Here is a 19544-nt window from a genome sequence, read left to right on the forward strand (position 1 = left end):
AAAACTTTTAGTCGGTGGCAAGGGAGTAGAAACCTGATCTGTCCTGAAAGGGGGGCTTTTGAATCGGCACACAATTGGGGCGCCATTGTTCCCATTGTCTGCGTACCTTGTATTCTCACCACCAAGACAAGCACCTCCAAAATCCCCCTCCCTCTCTTCCTTTCTCTCCCGCTTTCAGCCTACATAATATGTGACTGCCATTCCAACGTGTTCAACTGTTGAATCTCTAGTTTATTATCACTCGGTTCCGTGTCTATCCTTGTCTACACTTGCAGGGCAGGACTGCCTAATATTTGCCTATATATGCATAACTCTCCATCGCTCTGGTTTTTTTTTTATTAATCTCTTTTCTCTCTCTCATAGTCTCTTTCTCACTCATGGTTAATGTTTACTAAGCATGCGAGTCTACCCACCAGAATTTCTCATTCACGGATGGGTTTGCCCATTGTGTGCGTGTAAGTGCTCATCATGGGGCGTTATTCACAGTCATTTATGAATGGTGTTTGACACAGACCCTAGGAGTACACAACAGTAGAGTCGCAAGCCTTCTTCCTACGAACTCTTCTTCGTCTCCAGTCTCACGTTCCCCTGAGGATATTGTTTTGAAACATTGCACTGTGTGCCTCATGCACGGGAGGAGAGAATCAAGGGGGCCACTTTTTAACTTTTTTTCTTTTACAAGGGAGTCTGTATTACTCAGCATTTAGTGTGCCTCATTAATGGATTGTGACTGCGAATGCAACTGTTCCTATGGCTGTGGACGAGAATCACTGGAAATCATTGGCAGTTTGTGTGGTTTGATCTCTGTTCGCATCCTGCAAACTGAGAACTTGATGGTGGGATTCCCTTAATTGCACGTCCCACATTTCGAGTGTCTGCCTTTGATGTGTGCACACAACACAGATTGCAGAACATAGTTAAGGACATTTTTCATGGATTTTGTAAAAACTTCAGAGTTGCTTAGCTTCAACCCTTGATGGGATTGATGTGCAAGTGTGTCGTTGTTGCGGAAAGCCGACGTGCCGTCTCGGTTTCACGTGCATCGAGGATGGAACGGAACGTTTTGAGATCTCTGCGATAAGGTGGCTATCGTTTCAGGATTTATACTCCGGTCCGACGTGGCTGAGGGGGGTGTGAAGACGAGGAAGCCGTGTCAGATCTGTTACAGATGCCAGGATTTCAGCCAATTAAAATGGTAAGCTGTGTAGCTATTTTCAGTATCTGGAGATCAAACAAGATTTCTGATCAGACTTGGAACATACACGTGTGTAGTATTACCAGAGATGTATGTATTTATGTCGCTTCCATTTGCTGTCTTTAGAATGGATATATCACATTTTAAAGTATATATATACTTGTCTGGAGAGCCAGTCTGTGTACTACATGTACTTCTACTATAAAGGGGAATATATCAGAGCTATATATCCACATACCATGCTGTTTGAATGCAGTCTGTATGAACAGGTGAAGTCATATGTCAGTAAGTTGTGCTCCTTTTCTCAGTTCTTTCTCTTTTATTCCTTTACAGTTCTTTGCTGCTTGACAGAACCAAATGCAGATTTTATACAGATCTGTTTAAAAGTGCATGAGCATGTGAGCATGTTATGAAATATTACATACAGTTTTAAAAGGGTTTACTGAGCCCTTCACTGATGGAAACATGAAATCTAACTTTGATTACCAAACAATGCGACTATGGAGATCACAGGTAGGATTGAACTGTAACATTTCCTGTTATAATGAATTAAGAATGTAAGTATTGTATACTCTTATTCCAGTTAGTGGACCTTTTTTTCAGTCAGGAATGATTTTGGCACAACATATCTTGCTTCCAGTAGATAGCATAGGGTGGCATGTGTATAACTTTTTTTAAAGCTGTCAAACACTTTTATTACAAAAATGTGTACTTATATTCACCTTAAAAAAAAAAAAAAAAACACACACACACACACACACACACACACACACACACACACACACACAAACTAGTGTTAAAGTTGCATTTGCACCATAATCGTAACCACCAAATACATGTATCCGACATATATGATTGTAATGGTCCCACATACTGGTACTAATGTATGTATGAAATTTAAGAACATTCATATGGTCCTTATAGTGCGCATGTAAGTTCCCTAGCATTCTTTGTCTTCTCTTCTTCCTAAAATGAGGCATACAGTGTAAAAAGATGTACTGAGAATTTCAAACCAGATTTAGCTAGACTTTTTTTTAAAGAATAATTTTCAATGCCAGAAATGTACACAGTCTTTATCCTATGAAATAGTTACACTGACCTCACATATCTCTGTTAACAGATAACAAAGCATTGGATTCTTGTCTTGGTACATCAATGCTTTTATCTCTTGTTCTGTATGAAAACACAAGCATGACACCCACAGTATCCATGCAGTGTTTGGTGGGTGTGTCGCATACAGCGAATTTAATCACTATCCTTGCATGCTCAATAGATTCCATTTCTTTTTAATAACATTATAAAGAAGACAAAGGAAGTCACATGTCTTCAGAGGGTAGGCCTCATTTGCAGTGCATTGTGGGAAATTCTTTTTACAGAAATTATGTGAATCTTCAGTTGACCTGTTCCCTCAAAGAATTACTTTCCCTCAGATTTGATATATGGCTTATGTGATTCACATTAGAAATTGGGTAAAATAAATGATGTTCCCGATAAGGAACACCTCATTTGTGAATTTGTTTCACACTTATATACAGCTGTACGTATTGATAAGTAATAGTTCTTTACGTATTGATAAGTAATAAGTCTTAAAAGTGGAAATACAGAAAGGGACAAGAAAAAATTTGACACTTTATGGATGAATGCAAAGCAGTGGATGTAGTCACATCTTTTGCCTTGTGTTCATGTGGTTTATACATGATCATTATTAGTTGTGTTTGCAATAAAAATAAATGCATTGAAATACAGATTGAGTTGTGTTCAAGGTGGCAATCACAAAACAATGCCTTACAACATGAAGCCATGTAATTTACCCCGATTTATATCCTCAACAATGCTTCTGTTTGTTTAGAACTTTAGAACTCATGATGTGTGTTTGTGTGTGCCAGTGCAGGCTATCACCAACATTTCTTAAGAGTCGTTTGTTAGGGTGTCAAGTGAGCTTTATACCAAGTTGATATACTGTATCAATAGGTCCCTCCTGACTACCCTCAAACTATGGTCATATTTTCCTCATTACTAAGGATGAAGTTCTAAAGATGAAGTTCAAAAGATAAGGGATTATGTTATCATCAGCCACAATCGCCAACTTGTTTTGTTCTCCAGCAATGCATTGCATGATCTTGCTCAATGTAGACTACTGCAAGTATCTTGCTACATTATGAATCCATGGAAAAGAATACTGCCATTTGGTGATAACAAAAAGGTTGCTAACTCCCTAGAATGTTGGCAAGTCTTAACACCGTTCTAGTTCTCAGCTGACACTTTATTTTGCCGAAGGTGTCACCACTTTCAACTGAGAGTCTTGCACCTGCTGTCTTAACATCAGTGGCCATCCAGAGATTAGTGTCAAGAGGAGAAAACTCTTGCGCCGAAGGGCGCTGTAATACTGGCAGCAAGAGCCGACCCCACATGGCACATGAACTTAATGGTTGTTCTTGATGTGTACTTTTAGGTGAACAGTGTTGATGGAGTCTGGTATACTGATTCCTGAGGTTTCCCCGATTGTAGAGTTAGACATCAGCTGTTGCGGTCAGGGATGGTGGAGGATTTAGGCGGAGGCCCAAAATACACTCGTACGATCACCCATGCCCCCTTTCCTTCGTTTATGACTTCCTTTTTTGTTTCTGGAGAAGTCTCACCACACTGACCGAGTTCAAGGAGATGGTGCTGTTGTTTTCAGACGCAATATAATTGAGCCAAGTTTAAGTTCACTTTGAAGTTTGAGAATCTACAATCTTGAAAGACTACAGTATATGAAGGAATCATACTTGCACCATCATCGCTGGCATTCTGCAACATACAATGGCACACTCTGAACTTCTAGGTTATTTGTGATCATGTAGATGATGAGCAAAATCTCGATGTGAGAGATGCGGCTGTTGTGACTGACGTTACCCAAGTCATCCGTGTTACATCATATCTTTTACGCAGAGTTAATGGCTGAATCTTTGCTGTTGTGGGACATTAATTGTGTGAAAGTTGGAACAAGAGGTTGGTTATTTCTTTGTGTCCTTGTCTGTTTGATATGGACTGCATCAGATGATTTTGCAAGACCAAAGCGACATGAAATCAACAGCTTTTGCGTGAGAAAGTTTGGGACTGTGCCGACTTGTAGTGGATGATCATAGATAGTGGAATGTTGAAGATAATCAACCACCCAACACATATGGAAATCATCTCTTATTCTGTGTTGAAATATTTTTGCGTGTTGTAATGTTTGTTTGATAGGGAATATCGAAGTCTACAGGTTGTGTTGACATAGCAGCAAAAATGTGTTTATTTACAGAGTCCTTCCCTTGGATGTAGCTGGAGTTGCACGTATGCCAGGACCAGCTTTTTTTTTTTTTTTTCTTCTTAGTGTCACCTCTGCTTTGTCGGCATTCATGTTGTTCGATTGTTGTAGTATCACAGCGCTTTCCTGCTATGAAGAACATCTTTCAATGTTATGTGACTGTACCCACCTGTGGCTAATGATGTTCTCTTACTTCAGTAGTGGACCATGTACCCATGTCTCACAAACTGGGAGTATCTATGGCATCTCCAAGGAGTCTTGTCACTCTCAAATCTTGCGGTAGCGACCGAAGTTGAAGCTCTTGAAATGTTGGCACATGACATGACTGGAAGGACATTTTGAGACAGGTGTCTGCTTCTTGGACATGTTTGGATTCATATTAACCCTTTCCATACCAGAGATTTTGGGGACAGTGTGTACAACAAGCCTGTGAAGGGTTTCTGTGCTAATTGGCACTCAAAGCCTGCAGAGAGTTTAAAACCAGGAAAAGAAATTGTAGGAACATAGCAGACTGCTCTAGGGAGAACATAACAGTACATGGATTCATATGAGGAATACTTGGATTTCAGTCATACAAGGATTACTTCTGTCCCAAGCTTGAATGAGAGAGTGGATCATTGTCCACACTGATCATTGCGTTCCTTGCATGACTTCTTGTGGCAGCTGAAAAGGAGTTAGCATTTTGACCAGGAAAAAAAAAAAAGAATAACAAGACCACCATGAATATCTTCTTTAAGTACAATCCTTTCAAGCTCAAGCGCATTTCGGAGGAGCCCAAAGGGGTGAGAGTGTAATTTTGTTTCAAACTTAAAGGACAAGTTCACCTTCATAAACATAAGGATTGAGAGAATGTAGAAATATTAGTAGAACACATCATTGAAAGTTTGAGGAAAATCAGACAATCCGTTCAAAAGTTATGAATTTTTGAAGTTTTTGTGCAGTACCCGCTGGATGAGAAGACTACTGCAGCGTATGAATAACTTAGATGTCACATGCGTACAACAATATAAGGAAAATATAAAGAGAATTTTACAAAATTCCATCTTTTGAAAAAAGTACACATTCCCCTGACTCGTTACCGATAAATGTTATGGGTAATATTATTCCCCATACCTTTAGAAAGAGGCAAGTCAATTGCTCAATTCATTATGCGAAAAAAGTGAAAATATGTTGAATTTTCCTTTATATTTTCTTTATACTGTTGTACGCATATGACTCACAAGCTGTAGTAGTCTCCTCATCCAGCGGTTCCAACACAAAAATTTAAAAAAATTCATAACTTTTGCACCGATTGTCCAATTTTCTTCAAACTTTCACTGATATGTTCTACTAATATTGTTGCATTTTCTCAATCCTTATGTTTATGAAGGTGAACTTGTCCTTTAAGAATTCAATATCTGTAAACAGTAGCACCTTTTGATAATGTCACCATATTCCCATGGTCACAAGGTATGTGATGAATTCTAAATTTATGTATTGCTACACTGCTTCACTTAATCCCCCTTCTGTAGATCCTGAAGGAATACATACCATAACATACTGGATTTGAATGCCTGTCATGAAATTTACTCAGTAGCTTTTTTGTTTTGGACTAAGCACAGTCAGATCTTCTAGTGAAACATTCTTTGATTAAGATAATATTGGAATTTCATGAATCCAAGTTAGATCATTTTGTAGGTGCTTATGGGACCTTTGATGGGTCATTTCTATCCAGAGGACGAAGAGAGAGTTACAACAAGCAAGTAGTCTTTACTGATTCAACAAATAAACTCGATCAGTTGAGCATACACTGCAGTATGTTCTTCTCCGTGTCTGTTGAAATGTGTACCTTTTTCATCGTGTAAACTTTCACCCAATATCTGGTCCCATGAGCAAATAGCTTGTTCTTTTTATCTATGGTTGTTTATGTTTTTTCACTATCAAGCAACATAAATACTGTGAGCTAGTTAGTGTTAATGAAGCTTTCAATGCTTGTTAGCAAGAAAACATAGCAGGCCTTCATCCCAGTGGCACACATGCACCATGCACGTGAGGATTTCAAGGGTTTCCTGCTATGTTCAATGTTTCATTGAGAAGTGAACCATTCTTCATTGACATTATTCATCAGCATCAGCTTTGAAGTTGATAATGTGTTCATGAATTAGTGGTGCCAAAAAGAAAGAGAGGAAAAAAAAGCATGAGGAAATTGTAGGGAAGTATTTGTATGGGATGATTTTTTTTTTTTTTTTTTATTCAACAGTGCAAAAGAAGCTTGAAATATGCAGGTTTGCGTCATCACACAAAAATGTTTGAGGGGGATGGACCTCACCCTGCTATGTGAATGTCATCATTCAGAGTGACATTTCATGCATGATGAGCCCTTCATGTCATAGGAAAGTTTGGAAAAGAAGATTTATATAGGAATGTGAATAATTTTCCTGATAAGGATTAATACTTGTATATTATCTACTGGGTAAAACAAAGAGAAGTGTCATAGGAGTCACAGTTGAGATTTGGAAGGAAAACAGAATGACACGTGTCTCTGTGGGGAGAAATTGAATACTCTCTGTTCTTGCTTTTAAAGGACAAGTTCACCTTCATAAACATAAGGATTGAGAGAATGTAGCAATATTAGTAGAACACATCATTGAAAGTTTGAGGAAAATCGGACAATCCGTTCAAAAGTTATGCATTTTTGAAGTTTTTGTGCAGTAACCACTGGATGAGAAGACTACTGCAATGTGTGAATAACTTAGATGTCACATGCGTACAACAATATAAGGAAAATATAAAGAGAATTTCACAAAATTTCATCTTTTGAAAAAAGTACACATTCCCCCGACTCGTTATCGACAAATGTTATGGGTAATATTATTCCCCCTGCCTTTAGAAAGAGGCAAGTCAAGTGCTCTTTTATTATGTGAAAAAAGTGAAAATATGTTGAATTTTCTTTACATTTTCTTTATACTGCTGTACGCATATGACTCACAAGCTGTAGTAGTCTCCTCATCCAGCGGTTCCAACACAAAAATTTTAAAAATTCATAACTTTTGCATCGATTGTCCAATTTTCCTCAAACTTTCACTGATGTGTTCTACTAATATTGCTGCATTCTCTCAATCCCTATGTTTATGAAGGTGAACTTGTCCTTTAAATGGGCAGGTGGTGTGAGCGTAGGCTTAGACACTTATAATTCTTATTCAACAAAGCAACAACGACATACACCTAATATGGGCTAAACTCATGTCCATTAGTTTGGCATTACGTCCCAAACTTTTGCCCCTTGGCTTAGGAGCCAAGAAGCAGTGACAGGTGATTTTAGATTGGATTGCATCAGTTCCTTGCTGTTGATATCTCAACCCAAACGTTTGATGAGCTTGCCAATTTGCAGGTTAAGGAGAAATCAAGTATGGAGCTAAGCAAATGAAAATATAGCAAATTGCTTCTTGGATTATTGAAGAGAATAAATGAGTTTCCCAAACACAAGGGCATTCAATCTCTGTAGATCATCATTATGATGATGATAATGATGATCATGAAATTATTGCGATTATAAATCAATGAATCAGGAAATGAGTGGACGAATAAATCAGGAGTCTGAAAGTGTTCTTGGAGGTGTTTCTCACATTATTAGTTCCGTACTTTCCTTCTGAAGTTGTTTTTGGGAGGGGTTTGGAAACTAAAGAAGATTCCCCCACACCCCTGATCATTCATTGTTTGAATCAGGAAATGCTGGATTCGCCAGGGATCAAGCAACTTTCCCTTTTGTAGACGTTGAGTAGCAGACTTCCGTTGGTAGCTGCCAAAATCACACGTGTTCAAGAACAACACAAGACAAGGACTCTAGCCTCGGTGCAAGGCTAGCATGCATATAATGTTTCTGTATCTTTATTTCACTACCCCTGTGCCTAATCATCTCTGCTTTCATAATATACTCTTCAGTTTTGTCATTTTAGACAATTCCAGGCACTGCTGCACATTTTATTTCTTACTGCCTGTACATTTCTTTAAAGAGCAAGTCCACCTTCATAGACATGTAGATTGAGTAAATGCAGCAATATTAGTAGAACACTGTGAAAGTTTGAGGAAATTCAGACAATCCATTCAAAAGTTATGAATTTTAGAAGTTTCTGCTCAGTCACTGCTGGATGAGAAGACTATTGCAGCTGGTGATGTCACATGTGTACAACGATATAACGAAAATTTAACATATTTTCACTTTTCTAGCATAGTGAAAGAATGCTTGACATGCCTCTTTCAGAAGGCAGGGGAATAATGTTACCCTTAACATACATCAGTGACTAGTCTATGAAATGTTTACTTTTTTTCAAAAGTAAAAAAATTTGAGATATTCTCTTTATATTTTCCTTATATTGTTCTACACATGTGACATCATACACTGTAATAGTCTTCTCATCCAGCAGTAACTGTGCAGATACTTTAAAAATTCATAAGTTTTGAACGAATTGTCCGATTTCCCCAAAACTTTCAGTGATGTGTTCTACTAATATTGCTGCATTCAATGAATCCACATGTCTGTGAAGGTGGACTTGTCCTTTAATGTGATTTGATGTATGAGTATGTAATACCCCCTCCTGGAAGCCAAGACTAAGCTGCATCATGATCTATGGTGGTAGATCATGTTTTATGGAATGAAAACTGTGTCTATTTTCAGCCGAATAATTATGTTTCAACATCATATCCTTTTATTGATGGATACTCATTTGTCCGAGGCACCTCGTAGTCGTAATCAAACATATGCATTTGATATTCTGCGGAGGAAGTCTATGATTATTTCCCTTTGCCGGTCCAATCCAATGCCGGGAGCTGAACGATTATATTTGCTTATATGGGATCCAATTCATCTGGCGATAAGAAGGGTAAACTGCCAGGCATTTGCAGATTACTATTTGATAAAGTGAGTGTGGGTATTCGTACCCAGTTACAAGCAACTATGCTGACAAGATGACCTGATAAACTCTTGTGTAGAGTTTGTGAGCAGGCATACATATATCTCTCTGCTGTATTTAGGAATGTTAGACATTACATAAATTAGAACTCTCTCTTATGAAATTCTTGTAATGAGTATAACTCAGGTGCATCCCCTGCTGATGAGGTGAGAAGTCTTCCCACATCTTTAACTTAAGGGAGGGTTTAGATCACCATCTATCCTGACAGTAGAAATTGTGACATTTTGGATGTAAGTAGCTAGGCAACTGTGCCCAGAGATATCTGACTCACCAACAACAGCAAAAACATCAACAAAATTGTCAGACAAACTAACAAGTTTTGTAACTTGTTTTGAAGTGTGCCGTGACATTTTGCGACGAGAACACTCACCACAGAAAATTTGCGATATCTGTCATGTAACCTCCACTTGATGTTTAGATTGATTCCACCCTCCCCTCCCCCCCCCCCCCCCCCCCCCCCCACTCTCGCTAAACATACAGCCAGCCACCTGAGGCTATTGTTTTGTCATAGCTATAGTTACGTGCAGTATTGCGTGCAATAGACTGCTTGGCCCACATATCATGTGCACAAAATTGTGACAAAAAAACAAACAAAAAACAAATCATATTTCTTACTTGCATTTTTTTTTTGCAGCCTTAAAGAGATATGAAACCCCAAAATACATGTTGATTGAGTGAATGCAGCAATAATGGGTAGAATACATCAGTGAAAGTTCAAGGAAAATCAGACAATCTATTCATTAGTGTAGATATATAGATATATATAGTTATAAATTTTTGAGGTTTTGGTGATGAGACTGCTGGATCAGAAGACTGCTACAGATCATGGTATCACATACAATATGCAGTATGATTTTAAGCAAATATAAAGAAAATTCAATGTATTTTTACTTTTCTAGCATAATGAAAGAGCAATAGACTTACATTGTACCTCTTTCAGAAAGTGGGGAGAATGATATTACCCTTGACATATGTCAGTGACAAGTCCAGAGAATGAGTACATTTCATATGAAATGATATTTTGTGAAATTTCTTCATATTTTCATTATATCGTAGTGCATATGTAATGTCATGATCTGTGGAAGTCTTCTGATCCAGTGTTCTTGTTTACAAAATTTCAAAAATTCATAACTTTTGAAGGCATTGTCTGATCTACCTCAAACTTTCACTAATGTGTAAACTACGTATTGCTGCATTCACTCAATCCACATGTAGGTTGTGGTTTCATTCCCTTTAATGGATAGTCAAAATTCTATAAGTTTTAATTCAATTCTGTATGGTCTCTATTAACACATGAGACATGAAACATGAGTATGGTTCTTATTAGTTGATTTGAACCCATATTATTCATGTCTTGCAAATGTCAGTCATATTTTGCTGTGGCTTTCAATTTAAATTCATGATATGTGTAGGGACACCCTGGATAGATCTTATCCTGGGTGAGATGAAATTTCACCTTTAATTAACTTGATTTGGTTTTGGAGTGAGGCAGTGTTGCATTATCAATGTCCTCGCGTGTAGAACTGAACAACTGGGCAATGTTGTGGTCAGTGACTGACCACTTCCTTTTCTGACATGGACACAAAGGACACGCACATCCAACACAGACAGACATACAGACACACACATACAAGCACACAAAGAAATAGATGAACATGATTTTGCCTGAGGCATTTTAGCACTCTCTCTCTCTCTCTCTCTCTCTCCCTCAAAAGTTTCAAGGAATTAAAGAACCAGTAATGACAAAAGCAAGCTACATGTGTGCATACATATTGGACAAAACAAATGATGACATCAACTAGTTTTGACATTCAAACTTGTTTACACTAATTATGACCTACAGTCCTAACATCGTTTTTAGGGTTAGTATTGAAATTTAGGTTAAATCTCTTGTAGAGTTTGTACTACAGTCAGAACATTTATGTTTTTGCTCAAGTTCAGATGATTGAGATGATAAAAGAAACATTTCTTTTTGAGCTGGGGATTCTGCAGGCTATCGCTGGTTTTGATCAGCACATGCACTATGTACATTCATTGTCTTGAGTTTGGATTCTCATCTTTAATTTCAGTCTTAAAGGGACTGTACAGTAGTGGTTGAGGTGGGGATTCATGTTTTGAACATTCCTAAGTGAGATAATGAGAATCCTCTTATGAAATATGGAAGAGCATGTAATTCTAAGAAGGATTCAACGTTTATTTGATGAAAATTGGTTTTCAAATGGCTGAGATATCCAAAAAAGTGCTAATAATAAAAGGCGACATGCCCCAACTTTATTAGGATATCTTTGTTTCACCTTGTTTTGGGATATCTCAGCCATTTCAAAACCGATATTCATCGAATAAACTTTTGATACCCTTAGAACTGCATGCTCTTTGACATCTCATAGAGTAGTTTCTGAATATATCTCGCAAAACGTTAAAAGGTAAATCTTCACCTCGACCAGAACTGTACACACCCTATTTGATTACTTGCTTTAATTATTTGTGCTCTGGCAACTATACATGGTGGTATTGGAAATGTGATGTTTAACTTGCATTATGTTTCACATGTGAAGTGCTTACTGAAAATAATTATTTGCACAGAAAAATAAAGGTCTGCTCTTTTAAATTCATCTTTAAGATGAGATATAGTCAAAACCATACTAACAATTGTGTTTTTACATTATATGTTCACACCTGTGACAAGATCATATTATGCGTATCCGGGCAATTACCCCGAGAGGGCAATTACCCCCCGGCTAAATACTGGTTAGTGGTATTAAAGCTTAGAGTAACGATTAGGGTTAGGGTTAGGGTTAGGGTGAGGAGTTTGAGTTAGGGATAGGATTAGGTTCAGGATTAGGATTAGGATTAGGGCCAGGGGAAGGGTGCGGGGTAATTGCCCAGGGGGTAATTGCCCTAGACCCCATATTATGCACTGTGGTCCAACGGTGATGTCCAGACTGCAGTACAAACCTCACTAGTTGAGGTCTAATGGAGTTAGCTTTCAGGGAAACATTACAACCTTCATATTGGTATCGTATAAACCCATATAAATCCCTTCAAGGTAATGCTATGACTGTCATTATTTAACATTATAAAAGCTCAATGTATGGGACATTTATATTGAAGAGCAAGAAAATATTACTTTGCTTTATGACTATTAACCTGTTGAGAAGGGTTTGATTTTGCTACAATCTGCATTTCCTAATAGACGTTTGCCTGAATGTACTCTGGACTCATCCTCAACGGGTTAATGGGTATGAAGTATCAATTGAGGCAGCTCAGGAAAAGGCTTTGGGGGAATTACCCTAGAATAGCTTGTCACAAACTTGTGGGTTGTTTGTACTTGTATCAATGATCCCCAACCCCTGCAGTCTAAGGAGATTAGATTAAGAAATGAGGGAGGACAGTCTGCTCAGAATTTAGCAGGAAATATCTTTGAATATTGAAAAAAAGAAGAAAATAATGGAAAAGAAAGGGTTATGAATAAATTCTGATCTCTGCCACTCAACATCAGAAGAACATGTCACAAGTGTAGAGAAGGCATTTTTTTTTTGTCCTTTCAGCCAGATACTAGGCTAATACCCAATTACAAATTACAATCTATGATGAGCCCGCTGTGCAAAATGCCATCTGCCCTGTTTGGTACACAGGGCCTCAAACTTTTAGAATGGTGACATTCTTTTCACTCTTTTATTCCCTTTGTGGCAAATAAACGCAAATTTGTCCGACTCTGTCTGACAATGAGGAATATTACCCTTGACACTTACTGCATGCATTATTTGCAGTAAAGCCAGGATATTATTTAAATCGAGCAATATTGCCCTATTTTATTGCCTCGTTGCACATGGTATGGCACTGCCTGCACATCTGAAACTAGATCAAATACACAATTGTCCACCCCCTGGGGTTGTGTGTGAACAGTTTTGCAAAGAAACTCGGCAGGACGGCGGGAGAGTTATGATGGGGGTGAGAGTCGTTCATCACAAATCAACAATCTGTGATGATTTCTGGATCTTTTCTGGTTTGTGTATCAATACGTGTATTCACATTGACAGTGAAATACTGCAATATTTCGTGTAGTATTTTGTGCGGTATTTCGTAATATGAACGCAAAGACACTGTGAAATACAGTACAAAATACCATGGTGTTTAATGATTGTAATGAAAAATTTGCACAAAATACATGTGCATGATCATCTACCTGTGTCAGGATGTTGTTCAAAATATTTTCCCCGACTTGCCCAAACTGGTTATTTAAAAAAAAACCCTTCCTTACCCCCTGCCCCCCCCCCCCCCCCCCCATTCATTGTACTTGCCACTTGGTAAGTTTTGGTAACCCTGGTGCAAGTGGGTTTGTACCACCCTGACACATGAGTGCATGCTTTTTTTTTTAAACGTCTCACTGGTATTGGTTTAATCCTTTAGCTTTCAGAATGTATTCCACCAAGAGGTAATAGCCCTACTCGCCACTCCCATCCAGTATGCAATGGATTTGCTATGTGTATCACATTCAGGCTGGGGTTTGCTCTGTATTTACATTGTATCATGATGGGCATCTTTTGAATTTCCTTTTTTTTTAAAAGAGAGGTTTAACCATCATGGAACAGTTTCAGATATTTGTGTGAAACAAATTCAACAGACGCTGCATTTTGTGCAACAAAGTCCATTCTGTGTAGAATCAATGCATTATAGTATTATGTCATGTTCCAGAACAGTAAATTACTGAGCACATTCAAGGAAAAACACTGCATGCATTGTGCCTGGTTGAACATACAAACTGTACATCTCCATGTATAGGTAAAGTCTCTTCATTGTGAACCAAGGACTGGATACCAATTTTATTTGACCTTGCAGCATCATCACCAGTCTCTCTTGATGAAATCTAGGCACTCTGTCCCCAGACAAGCATCCTAAAGAATGACATCTCTGTCTCTCAGACCGGTGCTAAGTCCTTTCTACAAACACTTGATATCAAAGCATCGTGTTTGAGTTAAAGCCTTGAAAATTTCTATTGTCTCCTGGTTGAAAAACTAAGAAAAGGAGGTTTGTACTTTCTATGTATTCCTGGCTAAACATAGAATCAAAGACATGTCTACACATAGCAGCCTTTCTACTCACTCGCGCTCTTTGCTGGTACGATTTCAACTCATTTAACCCTCTTGCATCCATAGATGTGACTTTTGTGTGCAACAGCTTGACATTTGAAGACAAACGGACCTCAGAGGGTTCAGTATTCCATTATTCTATGTGAAGAAGACTAATAGCGGCTATACAAGTGATACCAATGTGTATCATGCGCTCATCTGTCTATGTGTGCCTCCTCCATGTCATAACAACAAGGAAAAGTATTGGAGTGTGATGTCATTCTTTAAATGCACACAATTAACTTCAAGTGAATAATTGATAATGATCATCTAGCTTTTTGTGATATCAAATACTTTTAAAACAGTGTCATCACAGTTATGAGTATATTTCATCTGCTGCTGTAGTACTGTAAGAGTTGTTTATGTTTCTGTTACTTCTACTGTAACAGCTGCTTGTGTTATTTCTCTTTATTTTTTTCTTGTTACTGGTTCAACATTCACTGATCTTCCTCTCCCCTCTATATTACTTCTTTTTTCTCATTTCTCTCCCTGCTCTTCACTCTGTTCCTCTTTCTCAGGTTGCTCTGTTTACCTCTTCTTCTTCTTCCCCTTCTTCCTCCTTTTCTTCATTTTTTCATCTTCCTTTTCTTCTGCTTCTTCACGTTCTCCCTCCCTTTTTCATCTTGTTCCTTTTCTGTGTTGTTTTCTTCACCTGTAAAGTATAAACTTAACATAGCCTGGTATGATTGGTATGCTAGCAATGTATGGTCTGTTTTAAGAAACATGTGGGCTAAATCCTGCTTACAGGTCTCAGAATTCACTCCCAATGTTTTCAAAGTCAGCTGATTTATTTTTGGAGCAAATCTTGTTCCCATGAGCAATGCATGAGTGACATATGACCTTCTTACACTAAGATATGAATCAAACTTCCTTCCTGTAAAAATGGACGAAAAAAAAAGAAAAACAGAAGAAGAAAGACCGCAGCAGAAACCAGCCTCTGAGGTCTGTTTCTGAGTGTTCACTTGGCAACGGAGGTTCTTGCCCAAAGTTAGCTCTGCGAGCCGTGTGGGGGCGCAGAGTTCATGCCCCATGTGACGTCAAGAAAAACACATGAAACAAGAATCTAAAACAACAACAGACATCCCTCTTTGCAGCAACGAATATCCCACAGTGCAAGGTGTGGATGGAAGGGAGGGCAGACATTCAGTAGGTCTAGAAACCTTGTTGATGAAGGGACATTGAATCACAGCTGGTGATAATTCAGGATATTCGCATCAAAACTTTAGCAGCGAAGGTGGAATATCACATTTCCTAGGGCCACGCCAAGTCTAGTCAATTGTTTTGACACGCAATCTTTTCGTTTTCAGCCGTGCATGGGAAATCTATAGCTAGGATTTACAACCGGATTCCTGAACAACACTTGAACTGTGCACCAGGTATTTTTTATCAGACTTTCCTATTTCTTTCAGACACACATAGTTGAAGGATATCTTTGCTGCGACATAGTGATCCATGATATCAGGTGTCTGCAGAATGAAAAAAGAAAAAGAAATTAGAAGATAAATCTTGTCCTCCTGGCTTAGAAATCTTTCGTATATATTTTTTGAAGATGTCTCTATTTCCGATTAACAGAAAGCTAAAAAAAAATTGTGAAACTTGGATAAAGATTTGTATGGAGTTAAAATGATTTTTCTCTCTCTCTTTTGAACTGTGTGTTTTTGTGTGGTGAAAAAACAAAATACTGTAAAACATGATATATTCACGGCATGACATTTTCGCGAATTGCCAGTGGCATTCAATGCGTATAGTGTAGACGAGAACTTTCGCGTGCATGTTAATGTCGCGAATCTTGGCGCTCGCGAAATTAAAATGCACGCAAACATTCCTCATTTTACAGTAAGCAAAAATACCTTGTTTTTATCTATGATGAAATTGTTTATGGACAATCATCAGTAATTCTGTGTTTGTTTTTTGTCTCCTTTATCACAAAATGTGAATAAAATGCATCAATATGTCAGTAGAATATTCCACATGAGAAAGCCAACCTCAAGTGACTGTAAGTGGTTTAAAACCTCTTAGAACTAAACTACCACGGACTGTTAATACAAGTAAGCAACACTTACAGAGACTGCTGTTTTGAGTTGAAAAAAAAGAGAGGATATTATGTGATTTCAACCATCAGAGATATATAAAAACAAATAAGCAAAGAAATAAATGAGTCCTTTATTGTGAAAGCATTGAATGTGAATCATGTGATGCATAATTCATTGTGGTATGACAAATGCAAAGATTCAGAAGACACTGTGCTGATCACCTGTGTTGATGTGGTTTCAGTCTTGCGCAAGTACCTATGAATAGTAAATGCATACTTTTTTTCTTTCCAAAAACGAAATATATTTATTTTACTGATACCACAATATTCATGATGGTAATGTTTTGAGTGCACGCTGTGAGGCACATAATGAAAACACTCTGAAATTACAGAACATGCAAAGCAGTAATATAGATATCGCATTTCACTGATTACTCTCATATCCAAAACAAACGGTAGATGTGGCTTTTTTAAAATCTGGTACATTTCTAAAATGTGAAACTACTCCTTCTATGGAAGTTTCTGCATAGGTGATTAAGGCAATGTCAGAAACTCTTGTTATAGTGAGGGTGCAGTGGGTGAGGAGATGAGTGATAAATATCTGTTTAGACCAGAAACTGACTGAGCTTCCAATTTAGTTGTGGGAGTGATTTATTACGTGATTGTGGTTATGTGGTTAGGCGTGTATGAACTTGTGAGAGACCTTCAGTTTGGCATATTTTAGAGAAGAAAAAAACAACAACAACACAAAACAAACAGTGGTCAACAAGGTGACCAAAAAAATGCACGATGTATTCTTTGCTTTGAAGCAGTTTTTTTGTAGGTCACTGGTGCGCACTCATTTCTAAAGCCTGTGGTAAAGATCTGGGACATAATTCCAAAACTATCATAGAGGTATTCATTTCAGGAGTGATGTAGAGAAGACAACATAAATCATATTTGTGCATGGGTAGTATTCAAAGATTGTACCAATCTATCATGCATGGAGTAATGAAAACATATCTGGTGTTATTTCAGTTTAGGGGGAGGGAAACTGCTCTTTATAAAACATTTTCCCAATTACCATTCTCAGTTGTGCTATGAGCTCTTTAGGTGTTTCTGGAACTCATTTTTTTATTTATTTATTTATTTTTGTCCTAGCAGTTGTATATGTCTACTTTCCATTTATAAGCTTGGTTCTAGAGTTCTCATTTGCATCTTTTTCTTATTAAGGCAGTTTTTCATTTCAATTTCATTTCATTTCATTTGAATTGGCCTGCTTGTCATTTTTAACCTTTCCCCCATTTAATTTACATGTATCAGTGTTCCATGTTTGGTTACCTGCATGAGTATGAGGTGCAACCTTCACAGTTGTATCATGGAGTTTGTAGCTCCATGGTTGTATCGATAAAGAAAAGTCACTTAGCCACACCACAGCAAAATTAGTACCTGGACTCAATCAACGGATGGAATAGCTGCAATTATAGATGCCTAATATGGCATCAACATTTTTGTCAAGGCCAAAGTGGTACTATTAAAGCCTGAAATTGTTGATCATTTATCACAATCAAGCCACAGAAAGTATAAACCTGTATATTATCATAAACTGGTAGAGTTTGTGTAGGTCTTTCTCACATCATTAATCACACCAAACCAACCACCACAATCCTCGAGCTTAGAGAACCGTAAAGCTAGATAATGCGGATATTACATGTTCCACTCTATGTCTTTCCACTGTTGAAGGAGACTATTAGCCATTTATTTGTTTGCATTTTGGATATTTTCCCACACTTTCCCATGTACAATCACATGTGTGTATTGGTTATGGTGACAGGTTGTGAAGTTCATGCGTGTATTTATGCAAATAATGAGCATCACTGCATGTGTATAATTACGTATATTGAGGTATGGATAGAGTGGAACAAGTTTTGTTTTCTTTTTTTAGGGGTTCATGGTAGGTAAACTACAAAATAATGTTAATGAACAGATGTCACTGGAGTATGGAATAGGCCTTTATTTGTGGTGCATAACAGCAATTATAATTTGTTACAGGAAACTTGATATTCATTATAGCTGCATAATGTTGACAACAATGAAACATACAAGAGACTGAAAACAGATCTGTATTGGAAAATACCTACATTGTAGAGAACTTGGAGAGACAAAGAGAGAAAGGGAGGGGGGGGGGTTATTGTGAGGTGAAGGAGATGTTGGGAAGGGATGGCAGAGAAAGGGATGCATTTCTTGTAAATCTAGTGTAGCGTTAAGGAGTTTCCTTGAGTTATAGTGAGATGAATGACAAAGTTTAATCCTTCATACGCTACTGTGATTTTTGAGAATGATAAAAGTTCGTGGGGTTTTTGTGTCAAGGCTGGCTCATGACAGATTAAGCTTCTGGTATGACTTGGATGCTGTGGAATAGAGAGGAAAGAGGATTTGTGATTTCTGAACATAAGCTGGTTGTAAGTTTTCAGTGCAAATGAAATCCCTTCTGATCTCAGGATTTGCTGTCCTCAGATGGATATTTTGAGATAATCTCCAGGTGGAGTTATAGTCGTCTGCACCAGGTATCATACTGCTCACTCCAGAACTCTGTGGCTCATTGTTAATGTTGTAGCAGGTCATCCTGTTGTGTGCACTGTGAAAGAGTGCGTATATCGCCATGGTTACCCATCCTCCAGAACCATGTTTGGAGATATTTGTTGGCATTTATATGATGAGAAGCCAACAGACTACTTTGCTCTTTTAGAATTCAGGTAAGAAAAAAAAAATAAGTGTGTTTTTATCAGTCTATTCTATGATGCAACAGAATCATTGTTTACTTGCAATGAAATTGGATGATGCATGTTTAATACGCTGTTGTACATCTCTGTGGCCATTTATCTCATATACATCTATAATGACATAATATATATTTTTTGTCATACTCAAGACTTGAAGGAAAATATTTAATCATATAAGATTTTAG

At 37.8% G+C, this 19544-nt stretch overlaps 1 protein-coding gene across 1 annotated transcript in view; it reads left to right on the forward strand.

Annotated features, from left to right (window-relative positions):
• The first annotated feature begins 351 nt into the window (after positions 1-351).
• LOC139741979 (uncharacterized) overlaps positions 352-19544 on the forward strand; it is a 92415-nt gene continuing 73222 nt past the window's right edge. The window contains exon 1 of the mRNA XM_071652543.1: positions 352-1195. Within this exon, the coding sequence (XP_071508644.1) occupies positions 1169-1195 (27 nt within the window). The 5' untranslated portion in view covers positions 352-1168. The remainder of the gene's footprint in view (positions 1196-19544) is intronic.

The sequence above is a fragment of the Diadema antillarum genome, unplaced genomic scaffold (genome assembly GCF_040938485.1).
Source record: "Diadema antillarum isolate AM-2024a unplaced genomic scaffold, OU_Dant_1.0 seq00000971_RagTag, whole genome shotgun sequence".
Classification (NCBI taxonomy): Eukaryota; Metazoa; Echinodermata; class Echinoidea; order Diadematoida; family Diadematidae; genus Diadema; species Diadema antillarum.